The following is a 24,605-nucleotide window of genomic DNA, read 5'->3' as shown; positions in this document are numbered from 1 at the left end:
TAATGTAATGTGCAAAGTAATAGCTCTTGTAACTTCGTCCATGTGTCTTAAATTTTGTGTTTTGGAGAGCACATGAGCAACGCAAGCATGGAAAGAAAGGTTTATTTTTGTTGTTTGTTTGTTTGATTTTACTTTGGCTACTTCTACTCTTCCTGTGTCCCCTTAATAGCTAAAGAGAAATTATGTTTTCAATGCTTTAAGGGAAACTTTGTCCTCTTATTAAAAAAAGCTAAATAAATAAATACAGCCATCTCCAAGAATTGGTATCACATCTCTTGGTGTTTGCAAAAAAGAGTAAAAAATTCAAGATAACCTTGAATCCTGACTATTTTTAACCAGACAAAGCTTAAATTGCAGTGCCTTCCCGACACTGACAAGAGAGCTTGTCCCTTACAGGGAAATATCATTCACAGCTCACACTGGCAGCCCAAGGAAAGGGCCTCTTGTCAAAATCTGAAGTCAGAAAACATGATGATTGGGTCACTCTTTAGGGCATGATAAAAATCCTAATTTAAAAAGAAGGGGGGAATATAACAGTCTGTATCTAACAATAAATGTAGTGGCACGCTAAGAATTTCACATAAAATGTAGATGCAAGTAACTTTAAGAAAACAAGGGCCATTACGTTTCAAGCCTCATAGACAAATTATTTTTAGAAAGCAAATAATTTTATTATTTCAAATAATAACACTTTTAATTTTCCTCTATGACTCTATATTTTGGCAATGAAATAGAATTCATCTAAGCCATTTTCCCTAATTCTTGGGGATATATAGGGTCTCATATTTCATTTGCACATTTTAATTTAGAGATCATTAGAGTACAAATCAAGTGACTCATTACCAAGTGATCAAAAGCTAAATGTTAAATCTGATTCACTTGTTGCAAAAATGGAAATTCCAAATTCAGTTGCATGAATCTGTTTGACTTTAACATTTAATCAACTGGCAATTTTTATGATTTCTAAAACAAATGATTCAAACTCCAAGGGGGCACATTGCCAGCATTACTTAGGGACAATTTAAACTTTAAAATCCTAAAATTTAAAGGCTGATTTCTGTTGATTTCCCCCAGATTTTCTAGAGAATCATAGATTTTCTAGTGAAATAACTAGCTGGTCTTTTTCGATGGGAGACATTCTCAACCTACATCTGATCAATTCATAACATGAAGCAGACATCTGACATGGATTAATGGCATGCTCTTTACATATTTCCATATTTGCAATAGCTTCAGAGTATATTGCTTTTGTTTCAAATAAGGTAGAGTATGAAATTCACCATTTTGCTTGATGGTTGAATAGACAGAAACAAAATCACTTTGGGCACTGGATGCTTGATGTTGAGTAAGATTTATGTTCTAGCCTGATGACTTGCACCTGAACACCACCTGTTCCATATGATGCACATTTATGCTTTAGCAAAATTACAAAATACTTCATGCCAAAGATCTCTGGGATCATTTACCAATAATTAACACTTTAATTCTACAAATACCCGCAGACCTCAGAAACCACTGCATTAGGTAGAAAAATAGATGGCTGCTGCGAAGGATAAAACTTTATTCCAGATTATTGTTATTATTATTATTATTTTTAAGTCAGAGAGCCAAGTTTAACTCTCTGTGCTCTATAGATGGGTCTAAATAAAAATGACTTTTTTGGGGAAGGAATTTCTATTGAGCTTTTGTTTTCCTATACGTCAAGGGAAAATTATTTTAACATCTCAGAGATGGTCTAGGACAAAATATAACGAACCTTTATTTGATGAACTAATTTTCTATATTCATGATATGGAGGAAAAATATTTGAATAATCATTATCCAAGGTTAACTCTAAACCACATTTTATCCTTGTCAATTTCTTTCAATCAAAATTTTTAGTTGTAGTATTAATGCAAAATGGGGTGATTTGAAAGTGTGTGACAATTTTTCCTTCTGTATACTTCATAGTGGAAGGGAAAAACGTATTATTTCAATCAAGTGAGTCATCTTTCTAAAGCTCTGCCTTGTTCAAAATTCTCCCGAAGTCTCTATTTCTTATTAAATGCACCAAAACTTCTTAGGTAGGCAACCAGGGTTCTCAGAAATTCTGATTTTTGAGCGCTCTTTTCAAAACTTTATATTTTGGCCAGACTTTACATTCCATACTTTAAGGCCCTTGTTTACATTTTCGAATTTGTTCCCATGCTTTATGTTATCATCTCTTGCTAGAATGCCCTCATTCCAAGTTGAGTCTGGAACTCATCATTCTTCAAGGATCAACCCAATCAGTTCCTCCCACAGGAGGCTGGCAAAAAAGGATTTCAGTTTCATGGACAAAGGTTGGTGACTTGCTTGCATTCATAGTTGGCTTTTCATTCATATAAGAGTCATATAAGCTTAAAGAGTTAAAAAGAATAGGTTAATGTAATTGAATAATTAATCAGCATTATTTTATTTTACTTTTTACTAATTCTATCTTCTTCCACCATGCGAGGGAAGTACAATGTAGTGACTTTCTGGATTTTCCTGATGTGATTCTAGTTGGTTCAATTGAAATGATACGCCACTACATTCTCTCTGCATATAAGTTTAAATGTATCTTTAGAGAAATACACTTCTTTTTTCCCGAAGCGAGGTTACTCTAAGAAAGGACAGGAAGACAAAATGTAGGATATTTCTATGGGCAAGAACAAATCTCTCTTCCTAGAGATTAGTTGGAAATATGAGACATATAAAATGAAAGAAAATGCAATCCTAATTTATAACTTTTGGTAAAACAATTTATAAACCAGAGGCATTGATCACAGCGTCAGCTTGCACTCTTAAGCAATGGGATTTTGATTTTTTTTTTTTTTTGATTTGACACTCTCTGATGCTGCTTTCTTCATCAAAAAACCCCCATGTCAGCTCAAGATAGCAAGATATGGAGAGTAACCGGGGATCCAGAAGTTTGGATTCTGTTCTTGGCTCTCCTACAAGATAGTGCTATGCTCTATAGGCATCCTTTAAGTATGAACCTCAACTGCTGTATCATTTCTTTCTTCTTCATCCAGTGTTGTTTTAGAAAGAATGCTTTTTTTCTTTTTCCTTTTGAAAGGGTAGTAGTGGCCAGTAACCCTTTAACTTGAGCAGAGATTAAGTTTTTCCTTTGGCTTTACATCATTTTTCAGGAGTGCTTAAAATGAAGCTTTTCTTTGTCCTTGCATTATAAAAACACTTCTCTCTCTCTCTCTCCCAAAAGTATTTCCCATTCCATAACATTCAATTATAACAAAAACTATTTATCTATCCCATATAGAATCCTGAGATATCATATATTAAAACAAAAAAAAATATGACCAATCAGATATTTCTGAACAACGAAAGTTCTCTGGAATAGATGATGTTTTTCAAAGATTAATCTGTTAACAACCCTGTGCTCAGATTAAAATGCATACAAACTTTATAGTCTATTCCAAATTTTAAATAACCCTGTCTATACTGACCAATAACTTCTTCAACATTCAATGGATCAAATACAAGCAATAGATATATCGGAGTACACAGTTAAATAGAAATAACAGAAATTACGGGTCATGTCAAAACATACAATTCCACAGAGCTATAAAGGAAAAGTTGGAGGGCCCATGAAGGGGTCAGACAAATTTTTCTATGCAGGCTGTGCCACATGACACAGAAAAGAGAACCACATTAAAAACGTTGAGGTGAATAAACCATGCTGAAAAATTTGTAAAGAACTGTTTGGTGAAACAGACATTGAGTTCAGGCATTGGCCTCATTGTTAAACATTGGCATTACATTTATTCCTTCAGTTTAATTTTTTTAAGAAATTTTAAGGAATAGAGGACCAAGCATAAAGGCAGTAACTTTTAAAGAGTTTGTTCATTTGTTTGAAAACAACCTGAGATTCAAGGCTGTTCCCATGTTCTTGCTTGGCTTGTAAATGAACAGCAAACAAACAACAACAAAAAAGGGACTCTATAGGTCTCATATTTGTAAACTCAAAGTAGTAATTATTTTTCACAGTTTTTAAATAATTAATGTTTATGAAGCCTAGCTCCAAAACTTTTCATTTCCCTACAAAAGATACTTGAATTATAGCTCTGTACATTCTATTACATAAAGACAGGGTCCGTGATATCAAGGAGCTTTCATTTTGAGATAATGTTCTCTTTCTCTCTCTCTCTCACTCTCACACACACACGCACACACACACACACACACACAACCTTGTCAATATAATATAATGCATTTCAGTGAACAGTTTTCTTTCATGCTGGGTTGACAGTATTTTAAAGCTCATGGGGTATTTTATTACATTTCTTATTTAGCACTTATTTGTAGCCCAATGAGATGGAAAGAAATGGCTTGGAAAGAACTTAAAAATTACATAAGGGCAAGGTACTAGGGGAAGATGAGAAATGAAAAAAAAAAAAGCCACTTCTTTTCTGCTTGAATGGTAGAGACCATGCCTTATCATTTCATTCCCCTTTTGTCATATAGTACCCAGCAGGGGCTTAGTAAATGTTTGCCAAAATGATACCCATGTGAATGAGAAATAAATCTAAATATGTTTCAATTCTCTTTTAGTTTATAAAGTTTATAATTTTATAAATTTACTTCTATGCTACTAGCACTCAGTAGACACTTCACAATGGTGACCATCATCATTTTATATAATGAGGAAAAAAAAACCCATTTCAGTATAATTTATTACTTGCCTCTGGCATTAACTCCATTTTCTCCTTAAATATAAAACTCAAAGCAACTTATTTAAATTAGATGTGAAAGCCCTAACAAAGTCTCAAGATAATGCCTAAAACTTTATAAGAAAATATAAAAAAGATTCCTCTCTACATTTCACCACTTCACTCCCTCCTTCCTCTCTCTCTTAGTGCTCCCTCTTTCCCAATTACATTCCTCTTACTTCAGAAGCACTGAGTTTTTACTCAAGTTCAGCTTGCTCTTTGCAGTACAAATACTTAAGGAGTCTATTAGAATAACTAAATGGATATTTTTAATGAGCTCTAATGCAAAAATACCATCATACTCTAAGTAGAACCATGAATTTGAGAGCTTAAAGTGACCCCATGGTCTGCTTAAATGAGATATTGCTACATTATGATGGTGTTAATACATTAAATGAGACGGTGCCACAAAAAGAAGTGTATTTTGTTGTTTCTATTCTTACACAAGTAAGAAACCAGAGACATCAGTATCTCAGGTCACATAATACTTTAATAGAAAAGTTGGACTAGGAACTCAGCTCTTATGTCCTGGTCTAATATTCTTTTAGCCAAAATTCACTGTGGTCCAAACATGGGCAGTCTCTTTGGGTCATAACTGTAATGGCACTAAGCATTCCCACTCATTCAACAAGTCGCTAGAAAGAATGCATCTCTCCATGCATATGGTGAACCACATTCATTCAACATTCATTCAGCTTTCACTCAACAAATATTTACTGAGCACCTACTATGTTTTGGACGCTGAGGACAGAATCGACCTCATCCCTGATTTCACAGAGCTTATAGTCTAGTAGGTGAGACAAGATAGACATTAAATAACTAATTGTACAATGGGATACTTAATTACAAGTGTGGTGAGAAGCACTGGCTACACAATGGAGAGTATATCAGATGCAGAAAAGAACAGATGCAGAAAGACCATTTAGAGAACTTAACGACTATTGCAGTGACACAGACAAGAGATAATGGATCCTGTGCTAGGCTGGTGCAGAGCAAACTAAGAGAAATGGGTAGATTTAAGAGCTAGCTTGGACACAAATCATTAGCACTTCATGATGGGCAGGGTAGGGGATGAGGAGAGGGAGATGACAAGATGACTCTTAGGTTTTTGATTTGGCAAAGTCCTACTATTTGAATAGGTGTAATGATATTTAAAAAGAATCATTTAACTTGAACTTCCCACTCTCAAATATCTATGTGGCATCAGCCACATGAATGTTCCTGCTGTTCCTAAAACATGCCAGGCCTGCTTCCTTCCACCCCAGGGCTTCTGCATATGCAGTATTCTCTGCCTGAAATACTCTCCCCCCATTACATACATGGCTCAGTCCTTCAGTTCCTTAAAGTATTACAAATTATCACCTTCCTAGGGCTTTCCTAGTCATTCTATTAAGAAATGTCATCTCCTCTCCACATATTTTAGATCTCTCCCTTGCGTTGTTGTTCTCCTTCTCACTTGTTACATATTTTTTCTTATATAATATCTTCTGACTTGTTTTTCTACCTAGAATGTAAATTCTACGAAGGTAGGAATTTTAAAAATTTTTGTTTGTTTTGTTCATTGTTATATTCTCAGTACCTAGAGCACAGCATGGAACACAATGGGTACTCAATAAATACTTGTTGGATAAATGATGAGTAAAGTTAATGTACAACTTTGACTTTCTGGAATTGAGGAAATACATGACAGCTCACCATTTATTTTAAAGACGACTAAGGTAGATTTTAAAATTAATATTTCATTATTTGTCCTTGATATTATCTAGAGGAATTTGAAAGTTAGTGTCTATACTCTATTTCAAAACATTGATTTTTAGAATTATTTAAAAAATTATCTGTCAGTTGTAGGACAATACAAAATATGATAAGAAATTCAACATCACTTTCCAAATTTAATGGTCTCCACTTTTCAGTAGTGTATTACTCTAACACATTATTTGCATTCAATTATTTCACATAAATATTGTAAAAGATCAAAACCCTTAAATTTCAATCCTGATGTGATAAAACCTTGGTGTGGGAGGGAGTGTTAATTAAGTGTTGCCATTCTCATGTTGTGCAACCAAAGTTAAAGCAAACAAAACAAAAACTAAGGTGCATTAAATAGCATACTTTGTAGACAACTGATTCTTCATTAAATACAAAATTATAGAACTTGAATTTATAGCTCGGCCTTTAAAGGATGTTACTAGAAGCCCTATATGCAGGATGTGGTTACTATAAGTACTTCTGTTTCCTACTCTGTGAAAATGGGACTTTAAGTAGCTGAATATCTCTGACATCCAATGTTCCTTAATTCAACGGATCCATATAGAAGTGAGAGATAGAAGACAGACTACTTTATTTCTAGAATGGGAGCGTATACTTCACAGGTCTAGTCTAATAGATTTATCCAAACAAATTTTTTTAAAAAGATGCTAGGGCAACAGTCGCTGGGAAGGTAACAGATTGACAAATTCTGTAAGATTCTTTATATAAAAGAGAAGCACTGTTCTCGTCTTGAACAGAAGTGACTTGCTTGAAGATGCCACCATCTTTTTAGTTCATGTGACCTAAAATGACTGCTCCATGAATGAAGGAGAAATACATAATGCACAAGGCAGTCAATCAAATCCACAGACATGGCCTTGCAGAGATCATGATCTACATAATAACCATCCTATCCAACAACTATAAAGGGAAACAGCCTTTGTGAAACCACCTCACCAGTAACTTTCAACTATGATAAGGGTACAAAACCTGTGGTTTATATACTGATCTTCAAAAGGCTGATGGAGAAAAAAACAAGAAACTTGTTATAGCATGTAAAAGTATTCCACATAAATCAAAGCACCTATAAAAAAGCTGATCCATTGTTAGAAAAGGTAAGAAGTATCATTCACTGGCTTCCTGCCTAATTTTTTTACGCCACACATTTAGAGAAATTGTTTATCTTCCTACTTTGTTTAAAATAAACAGCTGTGTTCTTAAAAAGCTAACACTACTTAGTCTAAAATTTAGGTTGAGATTTAATGTAGAAAAGGGAGCTAACTATATTGAGATAGTTTTAAATTAATACACTCACTAAGCCAGTCTTACCCAAGCCTTGAGTTAAATTAACCAAGGTCACTATCTACAGTGAATCTAAGATTGTGTATATTCTTTCCAGTAGAATGAATTTGTGTTTCAGCTGAAAAGATTAACTTTATCGCTTCTGTAAAGCTCCTCATGTTTTCAGCTCTTTATCTACTCCATTAGGCATAGATTTGCATCACTGAACTGAGGCACACAGTTAAGGCTCTCTTCCAATACAAAATCGGACCTTTAATAGAAGTGATAATCACTGTAAGCATACAAGCTATGCTCAAATTGAGGCAAATAATAAGGCTTCCCAACTTGGCAAATTGTTGAACTTCCAAGACACAGATATTTNCTAAGGCTCTCTTCCAATACAAAATCGGACCTTTAATAGAAGTGATAATCACTGTAAGCATACAACCTATGCAAATGGAAGAGCAATAAATGCTCAAATTGAGGCAAATAATAAGGCTTCCCAACTTGGCAAATTGTTGAACTTCCAAGACACAGATATTTTTTACTATATATTTCCCTTCCCAATTCTTAGTGATTGCACAAACAGCAATAATATCGCTTTTAAAATTAAATCATTTACATACAATCAAACCACTCCAGATTTTATAACAATGGAGCCTGTGTAGAAGAATTAAGGTTACACCTATACATTTGCCCCCTTATTTATTAATAAGAATTGTGTGACTATTTTTCTCCATATCTACAGACTACATATCTCTATTACAAAACTTGCCTCCTACAGAAAGTACTGCTATTGTCCTGTCCTCTTCATTGATTCTGAGTTGACCACTGTCCATTCCAACACCCTAGGATTATTCAATTTATAGTCGGAAACAACATGCCAGTAGCTTCAATTTTCCCAATAGAGTGCAGTTATGGATCCTCAATCAGAGAACAAGGGTCTTTCACACATCATCTTGGTAATTTCTAAGCTTTAACATAAAAAGCTTTTCTAGTTGTTCTATAAAGTGGAAACTCTAACAATCCAGTCAATACCTTCAGTTTAACGTGTACAGAAAAAGAATCTCACCTTACTCCTTGTCTTTGAGGCTTTTAAGGGGATAATGTTAAAGTGTTAAGTGATGTATTTTTCCTACAAAGACAGTTCAACTGCAGTGCACCTCAATTTCCCAATTCATTCCCCCTCCAATTTGAACGCATTATCCCATCTATCACAAAATAGAAGGCAAATATCTTCCTCCCATCTGTTTCTTATCTTGGTGAGGAAATACCTTCTGGTTCTCCAACAAAAGTCACTTCATAACTCCACTGTTACGGATTTTTTCCAAGTCACCTGCAGCTGAGATAGGATAATTTCTCAGCAGGTTAACACTCGCCTTATGAAAGAAGAGATGTTCTTCAAATGACACTGTGAGTTTAAGGCTGCTTCTGTTCTGTAATTTTTGTGTCATATGTCTTTACTAGTCCTTAATTACCACAATCTCTAAGGCAGTTCTAGTTAAGTTCAAAAGAATAAGGCATCTTTATGTCAGTTTTAGGAATTACTGAGTATAGCAGAAGTCAACTGAAATTAGACATAAAAATATTCACAGATTAAAGAAGCAGAAAGAAAAAGAAGTATTCCTATTTTTTGGATTGGTTTAACCTTAGTCATTCTGGCAAAGCTGAGGCTAAAACCATTCTTCATGCCTCTCTTCCTTGAGGAGTTATTTGAATAAGGTCATATATTGTGGAATTTTCATGTCAAATTATATCAATAATTATTCCATTTTAGTTCAATTTTCTTTTTAGTTTCAAGAAAATATCTTAGAGATAAATTATTTTGCCTTGGGATTCTAAGAAGAAACATATTCTTTTCAGTATCAATATTTTCTGGAATATAAGCCAGTAAACCCCACATTTAAATAAGGAAAATACTACATACAAGGATATTTATAGAAAGAGAACTGATTTTAGGGGTGCCTGGGTGGCTCAGTCGTTAAGCATCTGCCTTTGGCTCAGGGCATGATCCCGGAGTCCTGGGATCGAGCCCCACATCAGGCTCCTCCGCTGGGAGTCTGCTTCTTCCTCTACCACCCCCCCTTGCCTATGTTCCCTCTCTTGCTGGCTGTCTCTCTCTCTGTCAAATAAATAAATAAAATCTTTACAAAAAAAAAAAAGAGAACTGATTTTAAACATACATAATAGTCACACCATTTTAAGAGGTATCTCACCAAAAACTAAAATAATAAACTTTCAAATTGGCACTAAGTTGATTTTATTCAACTTAGTCCATTATTTATGTGTAAATATAAAATAATACAGCATTTGGGTATTTCCAAAAGGCCCAAAATATTTCATTCTCTTGGATGTGCAAAACTCTGAGGAATGCAAGAATAGTTATGAGATTTATGAAATTACAGGATCAAATTTGGCAGAATCAGTTTTTTGTTTTGTTTTGCTTAAAAAGATTTCTTGTAGCTCATATTTTAATAACATCTTTTTATGAAAAAGCATTTGTCTATGACTTTATTATTACAGAATGTTATAGTCATTCCACAAAGGGCATATGGAGCACCACCCCCACCCTCTGCTTCCCCCAATTCCTTGGGTTGATATTTCGTAACTCCTTGGGCTTTCTTGAACAGAATCACAATGAGACAGCAAATAAGTCTGCTGCTAAAGGAAGAAGCAACACTGAATTTTTGTTTCAGCAGTGGGTAGGAGTCCTTGATAGCTTCACATTTTGGCAAGATCTTTCTTCTAAACCTGCCTGAAAATACATTTTCTTTGGCATGAAAGAGGGACACCTAAAATCAGTGGCAGAAAATATAAGATAGACAAGAAAGAATGGCAGAAAAGAACAGTGAAGTTAAAAGAAAGTCTTCTGGGAATGTCGAGAGGGCATCACAAGTTTGTTGATGGACAAGGGAAATTATTGCTCTTTTTTCTTTCTCTCAAGGATGGGTGTTTTATCTCTTTAGCGACAAAAAAAGCCAAACTATTCCATAGGCAGATCAATATCACAAAGGAAATACTAAATGATATTTGTATTGTTTCCTTCCAGGCTAATTGCTTCATTTAAACACACAGTATAGAAGCAAGGTTGGGGTCAAGGCAAAACTCAAAGCCCCTGGTTGGCAAAAAAATGTGAATATTTGTACTGGAGCTGAAGTTAAGAGTAAATTGGTAGAGCTTTACTAATAACCCTCTTCAATACAATCAATTTTAAAGAGAAGTCCTAATAGAATAATTTCATTCATCAGAACTATACAGAACTATCTGTCATCAACATGTATATCCACCCTTTGCAATTTTTAAGCATGAGCGACCAGAGAAGAAATTTGGTGAACCATTATGATTTGGGAGTCAACATGGGGACATGGTAGAAGATGTCGTAGGAAATCACTGAAGAAGGAAGGAGATAAAAGCGAAATCACTAAAAGATTGCCAAATGAAGTCACAATCAGGATCTAAACTAGAACACTCAAATTCATATCAGAAATGTAATTTTAATCTCTTATGCTAAAGTCCACAAGGCAATAGAGATACATTGAGAAAAGATCGGCTAGGCAATCAATGGAAAGATTCTCCTGTATGGGGAAATCAATTTTCACCCGATAACAGCCAGGAGGAATGGACATGTCATGTGATTTTCATTATATTTTATAAGTCAGCCTTCTCGGATGAGGTCCAAACTCTTGGCAATTGGTAACTTTTTAACACCTCCACTTCCCTTTCACTGTAACAACTGTTCGTTCACAATATGAGGAAGGCATTCTAATCATGAGTGGGATTTTACTTCTGGCAGCAAGTATGTTGTTCATGTGATTCTTACCTGCCCCCCTTTAGGCTGGTATTTGATGTTGTCTGTTGATCCGATTTTGGATTTGACATTCTTCAGGTCTGGCAGTGGTTGGTTAATAAGCCGAAGCTGCTTGGGAGTAGCAGGAGATTTTGGAGGAGTACGTATGATGGCAACTTTCTTCTCACTGGGCACCAAGATGGCAGATTTGGGGGTTCCTGGCGTGTGAGGGGTCCTGGGATAACTCGGGGTTCCAGGAGTGCCTGGGGTGCGTGAAGAATAGCTTGGTGGGGTGCCAGGAGTGATGGCAGTTGATCCAGGGGTAGTGGGTGTGGAAGTGCCACTCTTTCCTGCTCTGCGAATTGGCTCTGACCCTATATGAATGAACAAAACCAAACCAAAACCACAGCGTCAGAAAATTCGCGAGACATCCTTTTCCCTCAGGTTGTTAGAACTCATAATACATGAACTTTCTAAAGAGTTTAGAATATTTATGGATTATGACAATGCTCAAAAAGGCAAAAGTTCCTTTTTTTAGGTTTATAATCGGGTGACATTTTTTGAATATGCATTGCTATCAATGCAAATAAAGAACTTGGGTTTTCTTGATTTATTCTTCTTATTTCTCATTATGAAGGCATCAGAAGTTTTTCATACTTGTGGGGTCATTAAGGCATGCAGATCTGCTGTAAGTTGGCAGAAGAATCTGCACTTCACGTTCTATGTGGGTTAGTATTTACTAAAGATTTCCTTGAATGATATGTGGATCGCTTGCTCTTTTGTGCAATAAGTTCATTCCAAGATTCAGGTAGACATACAACATACAACTGTGTATTGATAGCAATCATTTTGATCTGTGTACAAAGTCATTTATTGAATTGTATTTCAATGTTACTCCTTCAGCTTACACTGAGGAATGCTGTGAGCTGTAAATGTTTACTAAAAGCTATGCAATGATGTCACATAGTTCTACAGTATCATGTGTTTCCTTTATAAGGAAATTTGTCTCAGCTCTTAATACCAAAAAATATCTATTTCTCTTCTTAGAAAAATAGGATGTTTTAACAATATAGTCACAGTGAATATTGTACTTGATTGTTTTCTCCTCTACTTTCATTACTAGTGTGCAGTTTGGAGTCAAAACAATAACCCCCCACTGTCAATTATACAGGTTATTGTGAGATGCATTTCTTTGCCTCAACTTGCCCTAAGTGTCATTTTATTATTTAACTCCTTCCTCCCATTTTCCTATACTACGTTTCTTTCATATTAACTTTTTAACTGTGTGTTTGAATGCCATTTCAAATGCTTTTTTGAAAGCAAAGTGCTATAGATGAGACTACACCACCTTACAGATTGCAAAGCACTTTTGTGAATACCAAACATTGGATGACCAAACACAGTAGTTAGAGGCAGCTCTTATTATTCCTAATTTAAGAATGAGGATATTGGGACTCATTTACCCAGATGATACAAAATTCGAAGCCAGATCTGATCTTTAGTTTCTTAGCACTAAAAATTTTTTTGCTTAAACTAACACATTGATTTTAATAACAGAACACTTATTTACATTGTTTACATTTATTACTCAAATTCCTTCACTTTTTTTTGGTGTTTTATAGGAAGGGCATGAATTTCATTTTTTATTATTAAGTATGCATACTTTGTAAAATCAATAAATCTTCTGGAAATTTTGTAGAGGATAAAGGTATAACTCATTAACTTTTAAATCAATGAAGTGAAAGGGATCTTTAAGTCATCTAATACAACTGGTCATCAGTACGGGAAGTTCTTCCTGAGAAAGGGGATAATTAATCTTTGCTGAAGTAATTACAAGAGGGAGCTCAAGAGAGCTTTGTAGATAATCATAATCTACAGACAATATTTGTTTACCTATTGGTCTGGGTTCAGTCTCCCGAAGAAATAGGATCCTTTTACTTCTTTCAGTGAACAATTTTTACGTATCAAGTGAAAGTTGTCCTGTGTCCTATTGGTTTTTTTAATGTAAGGGCAAACGATAGGTAGACTCCTCAACTGACAATGTGAAATGAGATATAAGAAGACTGATGTGATAAATTAGTGTGCATTCTGTGATTTTTATCGCTTTCCACGAAAAGGGCAGTTCAAGACCAGGATGATACAGCCACATCCAGCTTGGCTCTTTGTGGCTTCCTTGCTACAAAGTTTGTTTTTGGACCGAGTTTTTGATGTTTGAGTCAGTCACTGTGTCCTTCAGGAAATCTCTTCAGAATCTTCATTTCTTCCTCAAATATTTTCTCTATGACTTCATCACCTTTGAACAGCTCAGGTCTTTTGGGGACCAGGACCTTCTCTCTGTTATTTGCCACTGTACCTAACACTGATGCCTTTCATAGGAACTGAATACAGTAGGAGTTCAACATACTTTCTTTTTTAACAGTACAAATTGGATTCAGAATTTATCAAAATGCGTTGAGGTGTTTTTTACTTCATGGAGACTAACCTGAAGCAATATTCTGCATGTGCATAACAAGTTTCACTAGAAGAAATACAATTTTTGGAAGTAAGACTCATTTCTATACTCATAGAAAATGGCATTAAGCTCCAGAAAACTAAGGAATGAAGATTTTGTGTTACATCTGGAGAATGAAGAAAAACCAAATGTATAATGTATTAAGCCCTAACACCACTGTTCAATAGATACGATCAATTTTTAGTGTAATAAATTATATTCTTGTCATCAAAATGACAAATTTGAGCATTTCCTATTTGTTCTGAAATTGAAAGAGTTAAATCTGAATTACTAAAACAACTTAAAAATATTTATGAAAAGATGTATTTACAAATTACTTCATTAAGTTGTGTTCTTATTAATCTTGTCAACTCCTCAATGACAATGCCTTTCTCTCCACTTGGGCTAACTGCATAGCTTTGTTTCTTTCAGCTCTTTTCAATAGCTGTACAAAATGCCAGGATGTGTCTGTGCTGTTACAGAGATAATGAGTGAACGGGAGGAGGCATATTGCTTGCTCTTCTAGTTGTCTCTATGCTTTTTAGCTATTGCTATAAATAGAGAAAATAAACCCTCTGTCCTGAGATTATCAGACTATGAGTTATGATCATTACCAAATCATAAAATGCATTATGCTTATGAATGTAAGTTACAAAGTCAAAACAGAATTGGTTCAGAAATAAAAACAACTGATATACAGATGCACTTTAAAAGGCAGAGCACAGTGGTTTGAAGATGTGGATTTATGGATTAAGTGCCATTTTGCTTCTATAACCACAAATAGAAGCATAATTCAAAGTATACCTTTGGGAAGCACTTGTTGCCTTTGTCTTATCTGAACAGCTTCTATATTCCTGATGCCCAATTCCAACTCCAAATATTTGGAGTAAAATCTTTTCTTGAGAGATTACTATCTCTTAAATGCCTTCTTTGCTAGTTCATTTGAATACTTTATTTTTGTTAAGAAAGAGGTTAGTGATTTTAAAGTGTTCCTGGCAAATATTTCAAAGAATGTTAATACTTCATGAAACTAAATGGTGTGTAGGTCACAATTGCTCTAAATATAATAAATACTTTCATTCTAGGCAAAAATATGCTTTAGGTGTCATACAAACTAGTCAGATTTGAAGTGGGCCAATTATTATTAAATATTTTAAAAATAAGTGGTAAAATCAACTATAATGTGATAGTAGTAGCAATTTCCACCATTTTTAATGGATTTTAAATGACAGAGATTTTAATGGATTTTAAATTTTAAATGTCATTTTAAATGACAGAGATGATATTCTCCAAGTGATTCTACATAGCAGTTTTCTTTTCTTTTTTTTTTTTTTTAAAGATTTTATTTATTTATTCAACAGAGATAGAGACAGCCAGCGAGAGAGGGAACAGAAGCAGGGGGAGTGGGAGAGGAAGAAGCAGGCTCACAGTGGAGGAGCCTGATGTGGGGCTCGATCCTGCAACGCCGGGATCACGCCCTGAGCTGAAGGCAGACGCTTAACCGCTGTGCCACCCAGGCGCCCCTACATAGCAGTTTTCTAGTACTATTTCTTCCAAATAAATATAAAGAAGACATTAAGAGGGCAGGTCATGAAGTTATCAGTCCGCTGAAAACCAAATCCAACCACTTTCTATCTTAGTAGCATTGGACAAGTTACCCTCTTTTTTCTCATCAGGAGATTTAATGAGATTATTAATGCCTAACCAACAGGATTGTTAATTAAACTGAGAGAAAAATGTATCTTAAGATTTTAACATCTATCTATATGTGCTCAATAAATGGTAGCTATTTTTGTTGGAATAGAAACATAGTTATGAAAATAATCTGAATCCATGTTTTAACTAGATAATCTTGGTAGTAACACAACACCTGAGTGGGTAATGATTGGAACACTTTTATATTTTTATTTAAACTGTGATAAGTGCTAACCAGTTCATTATGGGCCATCAATCAAAAGAATCTGAAACTATTGCACCGAACATGTTATGTTTACATCCTCCTTGGAATGAGAATTCTTAACAAATTGAGCAGAATCCTAGGTTTTGATTATTAGATTTCCAGTTAGATTTTAGGATTTGGATTCCTAAGAAGGGTTGAGCTTATATAGGTATATATTTTTAAAAATTCCTGACTATTGGTTTTCTCTATTAATTACTTCCTGGTAGGTACTCATTTTCCACAACAATCATTTTAACTCACACAGCTGTTTGGATCTCTCAATAGTCTGGATTTTCTCATTCTTAGAGGAAATATAATCTGTTTTCAGTGTATGTTTTCCTTGGAAGATGTAACATATAGATACGTAATAAGCTCTATGCCACTTAAAGGATTAAAAAGGAAGCCAAATGAAAATAAACCTACTGGTAGTCCGCCGTGCTGAAGAGGAGATGGAACTGTTGAGAGAGAAGGAATTCTCATCTCTGTCTCCTGACACACCTCGACGAGGAGGGAGAATGGAGGAGGGTCTGGGCAGAGAAGAGCGCTTTTCTGGGCTCTTGGTTACTCCATCCTGATTGGGGGAAAAAACACATTGCGTTCTTGTGCATCTTCAATTATACTAAGTGATTACATTGCTCTGACTATTTTTCCTACTGTTCTGGTAGATAAATTTCTTTTAATACGCACTACTGAATTTCATATATTTGTAAGCATTTCTACTTTGAAACTTAGAAAGAGTTCATATTTGCTTAGAAGTTTTACAAAAATATATTATTCTGGAGGTAGTGCTAATAATTGATCATGAAATTCAAATTCTAAATAATAACATAGGTAAAATGAATTTACTCAAGTACTCTCCAGTAAATTAACAATTTTACTACAAAAAATCTTCATTAGCGCAATAACTTATTTATCAGAAAGGGCTGCCAAGGGGCATTGGATGCACACCAGGCAATAATGACCACTACCATATATTGTGCATTTATGTGACTGGAATCCTAACTACTTTACATCCATTTATGATTTAATTCTTGCCACAAAATACTATATGTATTTTATAGCCAAGGAAACAGGTTGAACCAGTTTATGTAATTTTTTCAAGATCACCGAGTTGATAGGTAGCAGAGGGAGTATTAAATCCTAATGTGTCTGATTGAGACCAAATGGTATATTATATTATATATAATTTGCCATTATTAGATGATACAATATTATATACTATGAGTAATATATATTATATATATTATGTATATTATATATAATACATTTTATTCTATTTGAAATTTTACCAGATACCAAATAAATAAATAATAAATTAATAAGGAACAGTCCACCTAGAAAGAGACTTTTTTTTTTTTTTTACTGGTTAACTATTAATAACTATTGAGACTTTTATTTGTGTTTAAGAGGGTCTATTGTTTATATGTCAAATATTTTAGAGTTAAGTCTTTGTTTTTTAGATATTTACTGAATCGCATCTTATAACTTCCAAAATTATATTCTTTTCTGAACCTTCGGTTGACCTGCTGCCTTACCTTGTTCCCTGATTCTGAGTATGGCAAACAGTCTGTGGAGCCTGCTGAGGTGGGCTGTACTGAAAAACTGTCAGAAAATGTAGCCCTTTGAGACGGACTAGGGCAAGCAGAGCTGCATCTTGGGGACTTTGAGCTACCCTGTAAGGCAGGAATCTTTGACAAGGTAGAATTCTAGCCATGAAAGAAAACAAACAAAATCACAAAATAAACCAAATGATGAAGTAAAAGGAAAATAAAAAATGTATAAACATATAAGAAATTAAACACCTACTTTTAATAAGACCACATGATAAATGGTTATAAGCAATGATAGAAATGTATATTCATGTGAGAACAAGAGATTTTCACTGAGCACCTCATTTTGAACTGGAACTCACTTAAGAATACTCATCTCTGAGAATATAGATCAGAATATTCTTCATGAATTCTATATATAAGGTCTGACCAATCTATAAGTCTTCCAGTGATACCGTATTTGGAAAATGGAGAGTCTGTAAGAATCGTTCCTTTAATATATATAAACTTGACGGTGTATTTATAATCAATATCTGGATCACATTTCAAGAACTTTAGAACAAGGTATATTTAAGGCCTCATAATGGAAAATACTTTCTTAAAGTTGAGAAAATGTATTTTCACATATCTACATCGACTTCATCAGAAAATTACAGATTTTGTATAAAATTAGTTCATTTTGTGAGTAAAATGCCTACTGAGGGACAAGTTATACCATAGAATTAATAACATTTTTATGCATAGACCAGTATGTATAATGTGTTATAAATTCTAACAATGAAAGCACTAAAGATATTGCTCATGAAAACCATAGGGCTTAATTTCCAGGTGTCGACAGTCCCTGGAGAGATATTGGGCAAGTGAAAATCAGTGGGCTGGATCTACGGCTTTTGGAGGAAGCTTATGCTGGAATGCCACAAGGCTCATGGGGGGACTTTGTTAAAAATACGGAAAGGTATGATGAAGCCAAGGAAATTTTGTCTTCAATAGTTGATATGATTTAGCTGTTACAAAAATAGCAGTTGAAATTGACAGCTTTGTCTCAAGTTTTAAGCTCCACAGTTACTTTAACCAGCCAGACACATTCATAGACTGCACACATTGCTGCTTGTTTTACAACCCAGAGTTGTGAGTGGGCAGCGTGCCTGGGTCGACCCACGTCCTTCTTGTCTGATTGATGCTACCCACAGGATAGCAAATTTCAAAACTGACACAGGAAAGAAAAAAATGAAATAATTGGATTACCTCAAATTAAGAGAGACAACTTGCTCAAAACAAAAACAAAACAAAACAAATGCACAACAAAAGAAATGAAGGATTATAGGTTAGGTTCATGATAAAGATCAATTGAAAAACCAGAAAGAATTGTTCTGATGGACGTACCGAAAGTCACAGATAAATAAGAGTTGGTCTTGGGGTTTTAGGAAATTTTTAGGAAGAGGATGAGGTTATGAGGGGAGAAAACAATGTTAAATGAGAAAAAGTTAGAAAGAATGGTGGTCTAATCTCTCTTTTTCAGAAAGGTGAGATGGGCATTTATAAGAGAAAATTTTAGCTTTGCGTCAGATGTATATGGTTTCTTCCCTAAGTGTAAGCATTGAACACCAATTCCCACTGAGTTACTTGAAGACCAAGCGACTTGAAAATTTCCTAAATATTTTTCAAACAAGCAAAACAAATAAGCAAAAGGGAGAGAAAGAGCGAGAGCAAGCGCAAGAGAGAAACCAAGAAGCTGACTCTTAACTATAGAGAACAAACTGAGAGTTACCAGAGGGGAGATGGGTGGGGGGATGGGTGAATAGGTGATGGGGATTAAGAAGTGCCCTTAATGTGCCTTTAGAAGTGCCCTTAACACCTAAAGGTGTTGTGATGAGCACCAGGCGTTGGATGGAAGTGTTGGATCACTATATTGTACACTGACCCTAATATTACACAGTGTGTTAACTAACTGGAATTAAAAGCCAAAAAAATTAAAAGTTCAAAAAAATTTTTTCTAAACAATATCCACTTAAAATTTTTTTTTTAATGGAGGAAAGCTGACTTACTTTCTATATATTTAATTATATTTCTGGACATCTGGGCTCTTTCCATAGTTTGGCTATCGTGGACATTGGTGCTATAAACATTGGGGTGCAGGTGCACCTTGGGATGGGTAGCTCTATTTTCAACTTTTTGAGGAAACTCCATAGTGTTTTCCAGGGTGGCTGCACCAGCTTGCATTAAAATCTTACTAGTTTTTAGAATGCTACAAAGAGTTGTGATGTAGATATTATACGACGTCTAAACCCCAGAACACTGTGACGCACTACTAGTTAACAACATCATTCAAACTATTTGTTGTAATTTTAGGAATTCTGTAGTAGTCCTTTTTTTTTTTTTTTAAGATTTTATTTTGAGGTAATCTCTATTCCCAACATGGGGCTCGAACTCACGACCCTAAAATCAAGAATTGATCCACCAATTAAGCCAGCCAGGTGCCCCTCTTTAGTAGTCTTTTAATTTTTTTCTTTCAATCAGAAAGGAGTAAAATACTTCATGTTGGCTTTGGTCTTTTGGGAGTTTAAAAAATAATGGTAATCACATAAAAAGTAAAATTAAAAAAAGGAAAAATGAAAGATTTGTAAACATGAAGAAGTTAAATATCATTAATGTAACCAATTAAAACATTTTATCTCCATAACTTGGTGAATATAGAAAAAGCATAGGAATATCTAGTAACAATAATGAACATGGGCACTCTTATATACAGGACATATAAGTCAGTAGAACCTTTCTGGAGGACAACTTGACAATATGTAGCAAAAACTTTGAATGTGGACTTTCTTCTTACAACAGTGATTTCACTACTCGGACATTATCCTAAGGAAAAGCATATGGATGCATCCACAGATTAAGCCAGAAAGATTTCTACAATAATATTGTTAAAGTGATAATAAAAATAGTTTAAAAGTCAAATAATAGGGAACTGATCAAGTATATTACTATAAATAAATAAAACACAATGCAATGTAGTCATTAAAGTGATGTACAAGAATGTTTAACGACAGGGAAATCTGTTTACTGTTTAATTAAAAAACTGATGCAGTGTTTCCGTTTATGTTTTTATACCTATAAATGAATAGAAAAAAAATAAAGACTTTACATCAAAGTGGTAACTGTAGTTTTCTTTAGATAAGGGGATTATGATACATTTTTACTTATATTTGCTCATCTACATTGTTTAATTTTCTCATATTCTTATTTTGTAGTAACAATAATGAAAATGTATTATCAAAGCACTTAGTGAGGATTATAAAGATTAATCTTAATTCTATGAAAAGTAAATAAATTGAGCTCCCCTATTTTTGCCAGATTATCATGCTGGTTGTTTCCATCTTACTAAAAAGGAGGCAGCCTACATCCCAGCTCTGACCTCACCAACTACTATACGTGCCATTCCAGAAGACATTGAGACATGCCTGAATGCCACCAAGAATCATTCTGGGTGAGTGAACGATTTAAAATAACATTTAAGAGTAAACATCTGAAGTCTAACTTATATCTGAAATTATTGAGACATTGTCACCAATACCAAAGGGAACTTTAAGCGAAAAGCAAGGAAAAAATTACTTTACTCACAGAGACTTTGTCCTTTGCCTGTTTAAATACACTGGAAGCCTGAGTTGATTCACCACCTGTTGCTGTCAAAAAAAGAAGATACAAACAACCCCAAACTTAGTGGCTTAACAACCACACAAATGCATTTTTCAATATCTTTTGGGTACTCAATTGTGTCAAAAGACTAACACAAAGCAAAACTTCGCTTATTTTGAGATTTGAATTCAGTAACTGAAGAAACCTGAATAAGAACATTCTAGCATGTGGCTTCCACTATTGTGTGTGCTAATTAATATAACCCAGTGTTTACCAAAGCACAGGTAAGCACACCAAATAATTTCCTATTGGTTACCAAGGTGCCTTTAAATACTGTTACTTCACGGGCATAGATCCTTTAAAACGAAAGTCACAGAACAACAATCCAATGCTGTAGAATTTAAGAAAAGGGGGAGTGATTGGTTTCTAGGGTTGGTATGATATTAAAGAGTGTTCATGGAGATTCCCAAGCCCTCTTTTTGTAGCTAATGGCATACCTACAGATATTTCTACATTCCATATTCCAAACTATCATGATCAGCCAACCCCTTTCCCTCTGCACCCCTTCATTTCACGATATGAATGACACACTTGTTTGACGTGAAATGCACCACGTGAGAAGAAAAACAGCTTGTCAAGGAAAGAAAACACGAAAGGAATTTTAAGTTCAGTAATATAAAACATGTTCTATACATGCACTTCCTGTATGAAATTATTACCACATCTGTTACTGTTGTTTCTCTTGCTGCTGTTTGATACCTCTGGTTTCAGTTTTAAACTTCACCATCTCCAGCACATTTCCTGTTAATGACTTACCTGACTTGACTTTTGAAAACAATCCTTTGTGTTTTGGAAAAACTATCTCTATTTAAAAATTGTGCTTAGAAAATGAAAGGAACAAGCTTGTGTAGTTACCTCCTCCTTAATTTTCTTTCAGTAGAGAGAAAACCCCAGGGGGAAGAAAAGCTTATGCTTATAAGCACTCCGAATGATCAAAAAGATTTCTTACATCACATGCAGCTCTAACACAAATGTAACTGTCTACAAGATGCTATACGCGATTTAGGACTGGCTAGTAAGATTATTCACTGATTCTGGAGTTATTTATTTTTTTTTAAAGAAGCAGTGCGAATGATGCCTTCCTACTATTTCTGTAATATTTCTTAAATTTCTGTGACATAGAGTTTGCTTCAAGCCAATGACATCCATGTTTGGTATATGCTTTTCTGCTCGAGTATCTTGATATTTGAACAGACTAAGGGAAGATCCTAATTAACCCAAAGAGCTTAAATTTCCTTTAATGAATGAGTTAAAAAGGCAATTCACTCTCAGTGTGGTAAATTGAATACCAATGACACACCAGACACTTCACCAAACCACTTGATGTTTCCTCCAAAATTTCATAATCCTGATCTATTCTTTCATCCTCTTACACATAATATAGGATTTTTATGCCCAACGAAGAGAGTCTGTCTGTCCAAGCATTGGTCTAATTAGAAGTAAAATTCCAAGTTTAATGCAAATGAATTAAGATGTGATATGAGTTGGAGATGTCATATTAATTTCTAACTGAGAAACACTCTTCAGCCTGAACTTTTATCATCACGGTTTCTGTATAATTTATGAGCCCTCCACTTTCAAATACTGCCTTAAAGATTAAATCTTGAAGGAAAGCTCGTGAAATGATTCCCATATGAAGAACACAGATACAAAATACTTGGAATTTTACTGACTATCATAAAACCGTCAATTACCTTGATTTTCTTTTTTTACAAAGGTTAATGCTGCTCTTAATTGTTAAAGCCATCAGAAGGTTTATATAAAGGCACTTTTTCTTTTACCCCTCTATAAGGGCACTTCTAATACACAATGGAAAGTTAAATATCTCTTTCTGACTTAGCAATCTGATATCTTATTTTGTAGCCTGCAAGTGTGCTATGTAATAAATGCTAAAATAAAATGTATTGCAAATTAAGATTATCCTAGGATAATTATACATTTAATGGGAATACTTTGCCCTGAAATTTAGGAGTTTGCATTACAGATATTTGTATGAGCCTTTATCGTGATTTGTAATAAGTTTTGCTCCTTCATTTCACCGCTTTTTTAAGAAGTTAAAAACAAGTATATTTGAAGAAGACAGAAAAATAAGAAGGTAGCAACAATGAAATACAGCTAAGTTCTAAGAAATTCCAGGGGAAGAAGTTTTATCTGGGAATTCTGAATACTAAATGACACAGAAAAATTAGCAGTTTGAATCCAACACATTTAAGAAAATCCCAATGACAAAGTGTCAGTGAAGAGAGGTTACAGTGAATTGAAAGCCTTGCTAATTTTGGATTAGCAGGAATAAAATCTGATGGGATGAGCAGGCAATTTCCTTTTCTTTCTCTTTTTTCTTTCATCTGAAGCAAAGTAATTTTGCAATCACAATTTTACCCCAGATTTGCTTTTCATTTTCCATCTTGAAATCACTACCCATTCTTGGCAAATTCGTCAACATCAGTAACAGATTTGGCAGTATCCATGTAGAAAATAGGACAAATATAGTATGGGTTTAAGCATGAGAGAGATAAATAAGCAAAATAATGAGAATGCATACCACGGTTATATTCATCGTCATCGTCTAACCAAACACACAGAATGAAAAGAGGAATCCCCAGAACGTGACACTACAGCACAATGCCAAGATAAAATCACTGCTAAGTCTGAGCATGACAAAGAAACAGATGGTCATGACCTCTTCTGCAAGGGAGGGAAAAAAAAAAAGAATAATGATACAAGACACTTAATAGCGAAATTGTTCATGACTGCTAAGATTCTTGGAAGAAAACAAAATGAAGAAGCCGCTACAGGAATGAGATAAAAAAAAAAAATACATGTCTATGTTTGCCAGCCACATTGCAGAACTGAAGAGTCACCTGTGGTTTTCCGCTTAACACAGGAGAGATGAGTTGGTCTAGTATATTTGATAGCAGGTTTTAAAATGAATTTCCTGGAGGGAGAGTGGGCCTGAACTTCTGTTTTTTTAGCAAGTTCAGCCTTCTTATAAACTGCTACGAATAAAGAAAACACAAAAAAGCATACCATCAGGAGAAAATAAACACTTGGAGCAAAACCGAACGAAATTTCATAAATAATTAGTTACCACTGTTAGGAAGTTTCTTCTACAAAAGAGTAATAATGAATTCAAAAACATTTTTAAAGAAGTTATTGTGAAATGAACCTTTTTTCCTTCTCACTTCATCTCTGGAGACTGTGCTAGGTTCCTTTTTAGCTATTTTTCTTTCAGGAGTGGAAATTCTGCCTCTCCCGGTTTTAAAAGGCTTTTCTTTTCTATGTTTCTCAAGAGATGGTCTCCGAGCTTCCTTTTCAGCTTTCTCCTCTTTAGGAATAGTTTCTAACTGTTCTGTCATGATGCTCCTATCATCATCTGCGGATCAAA

The 24,605-nt window shown here is 34.5% G+C and overlaps 1 protein-coding gene across 19 annotated transcripts in view; it reads right to left on the bottom strand.

The window, feature by feature from the left end:
• Positions 1-24,605, bottom strand: part of MAP2 (microtubule associated protein 2) — a 283,955-nt gene that overhangs the window by 11,260 nt on the left and 248,090 nt on the right. For 6 of the 19 annotated variants that reach the window (XM_034655081.1, XM_034655088.1, XM_034655087.1 and 3 more), the window contains 6 exons: positions 24,387-24,593; positions 24,082-24,216; positions 21,146-21,207; positions 17,513-17,683; positions 16,401-16,548; positions 11,581-11,921 (listed from right to left, as the gene is read on the bottom strand). In XM_034655081.1, coding sequence (XP_034510972.1) covers positions 11,581-11,921; positions 16,401-16,548; positions 17,513-17,683; positions 21,146-21,207; positions 24,082-24,216; positions 24,387-24,593 — 1,064 coding nt within the window. The remainder of the gene's footprint in view (positions 1-11,580; positions 11,922-16,400; positions 16,549-17,512; positions 17,684-21,145; positions 21,208-24,081; positions 24,217-24,386; positions 24,594-24,605) is intronic. The other 13 variants (XM_034655089.1, XM_034655092.1, XM_034655091.1 and 10 more) reach the window with 7 other exon arrangements.

This window comes from Ailuropoda melanoleuca, chromosome 2 (assembly GCF_002007445.2).
Source record: "Ailuropoda melanoleuca isolate Jingjing chromosome 2, ASM200744v2, whole genome shotgun sequence".
Lineage (NCBI taxonomy): Eukaryota > Metazoa > Chordata > Mammalia > Carnivora > Ursidae > Ailuropoda > Ailuropoda melanoleuca.
This window is presented reverse-complemented; position numbering and strand designations above follow the sequence as displayed.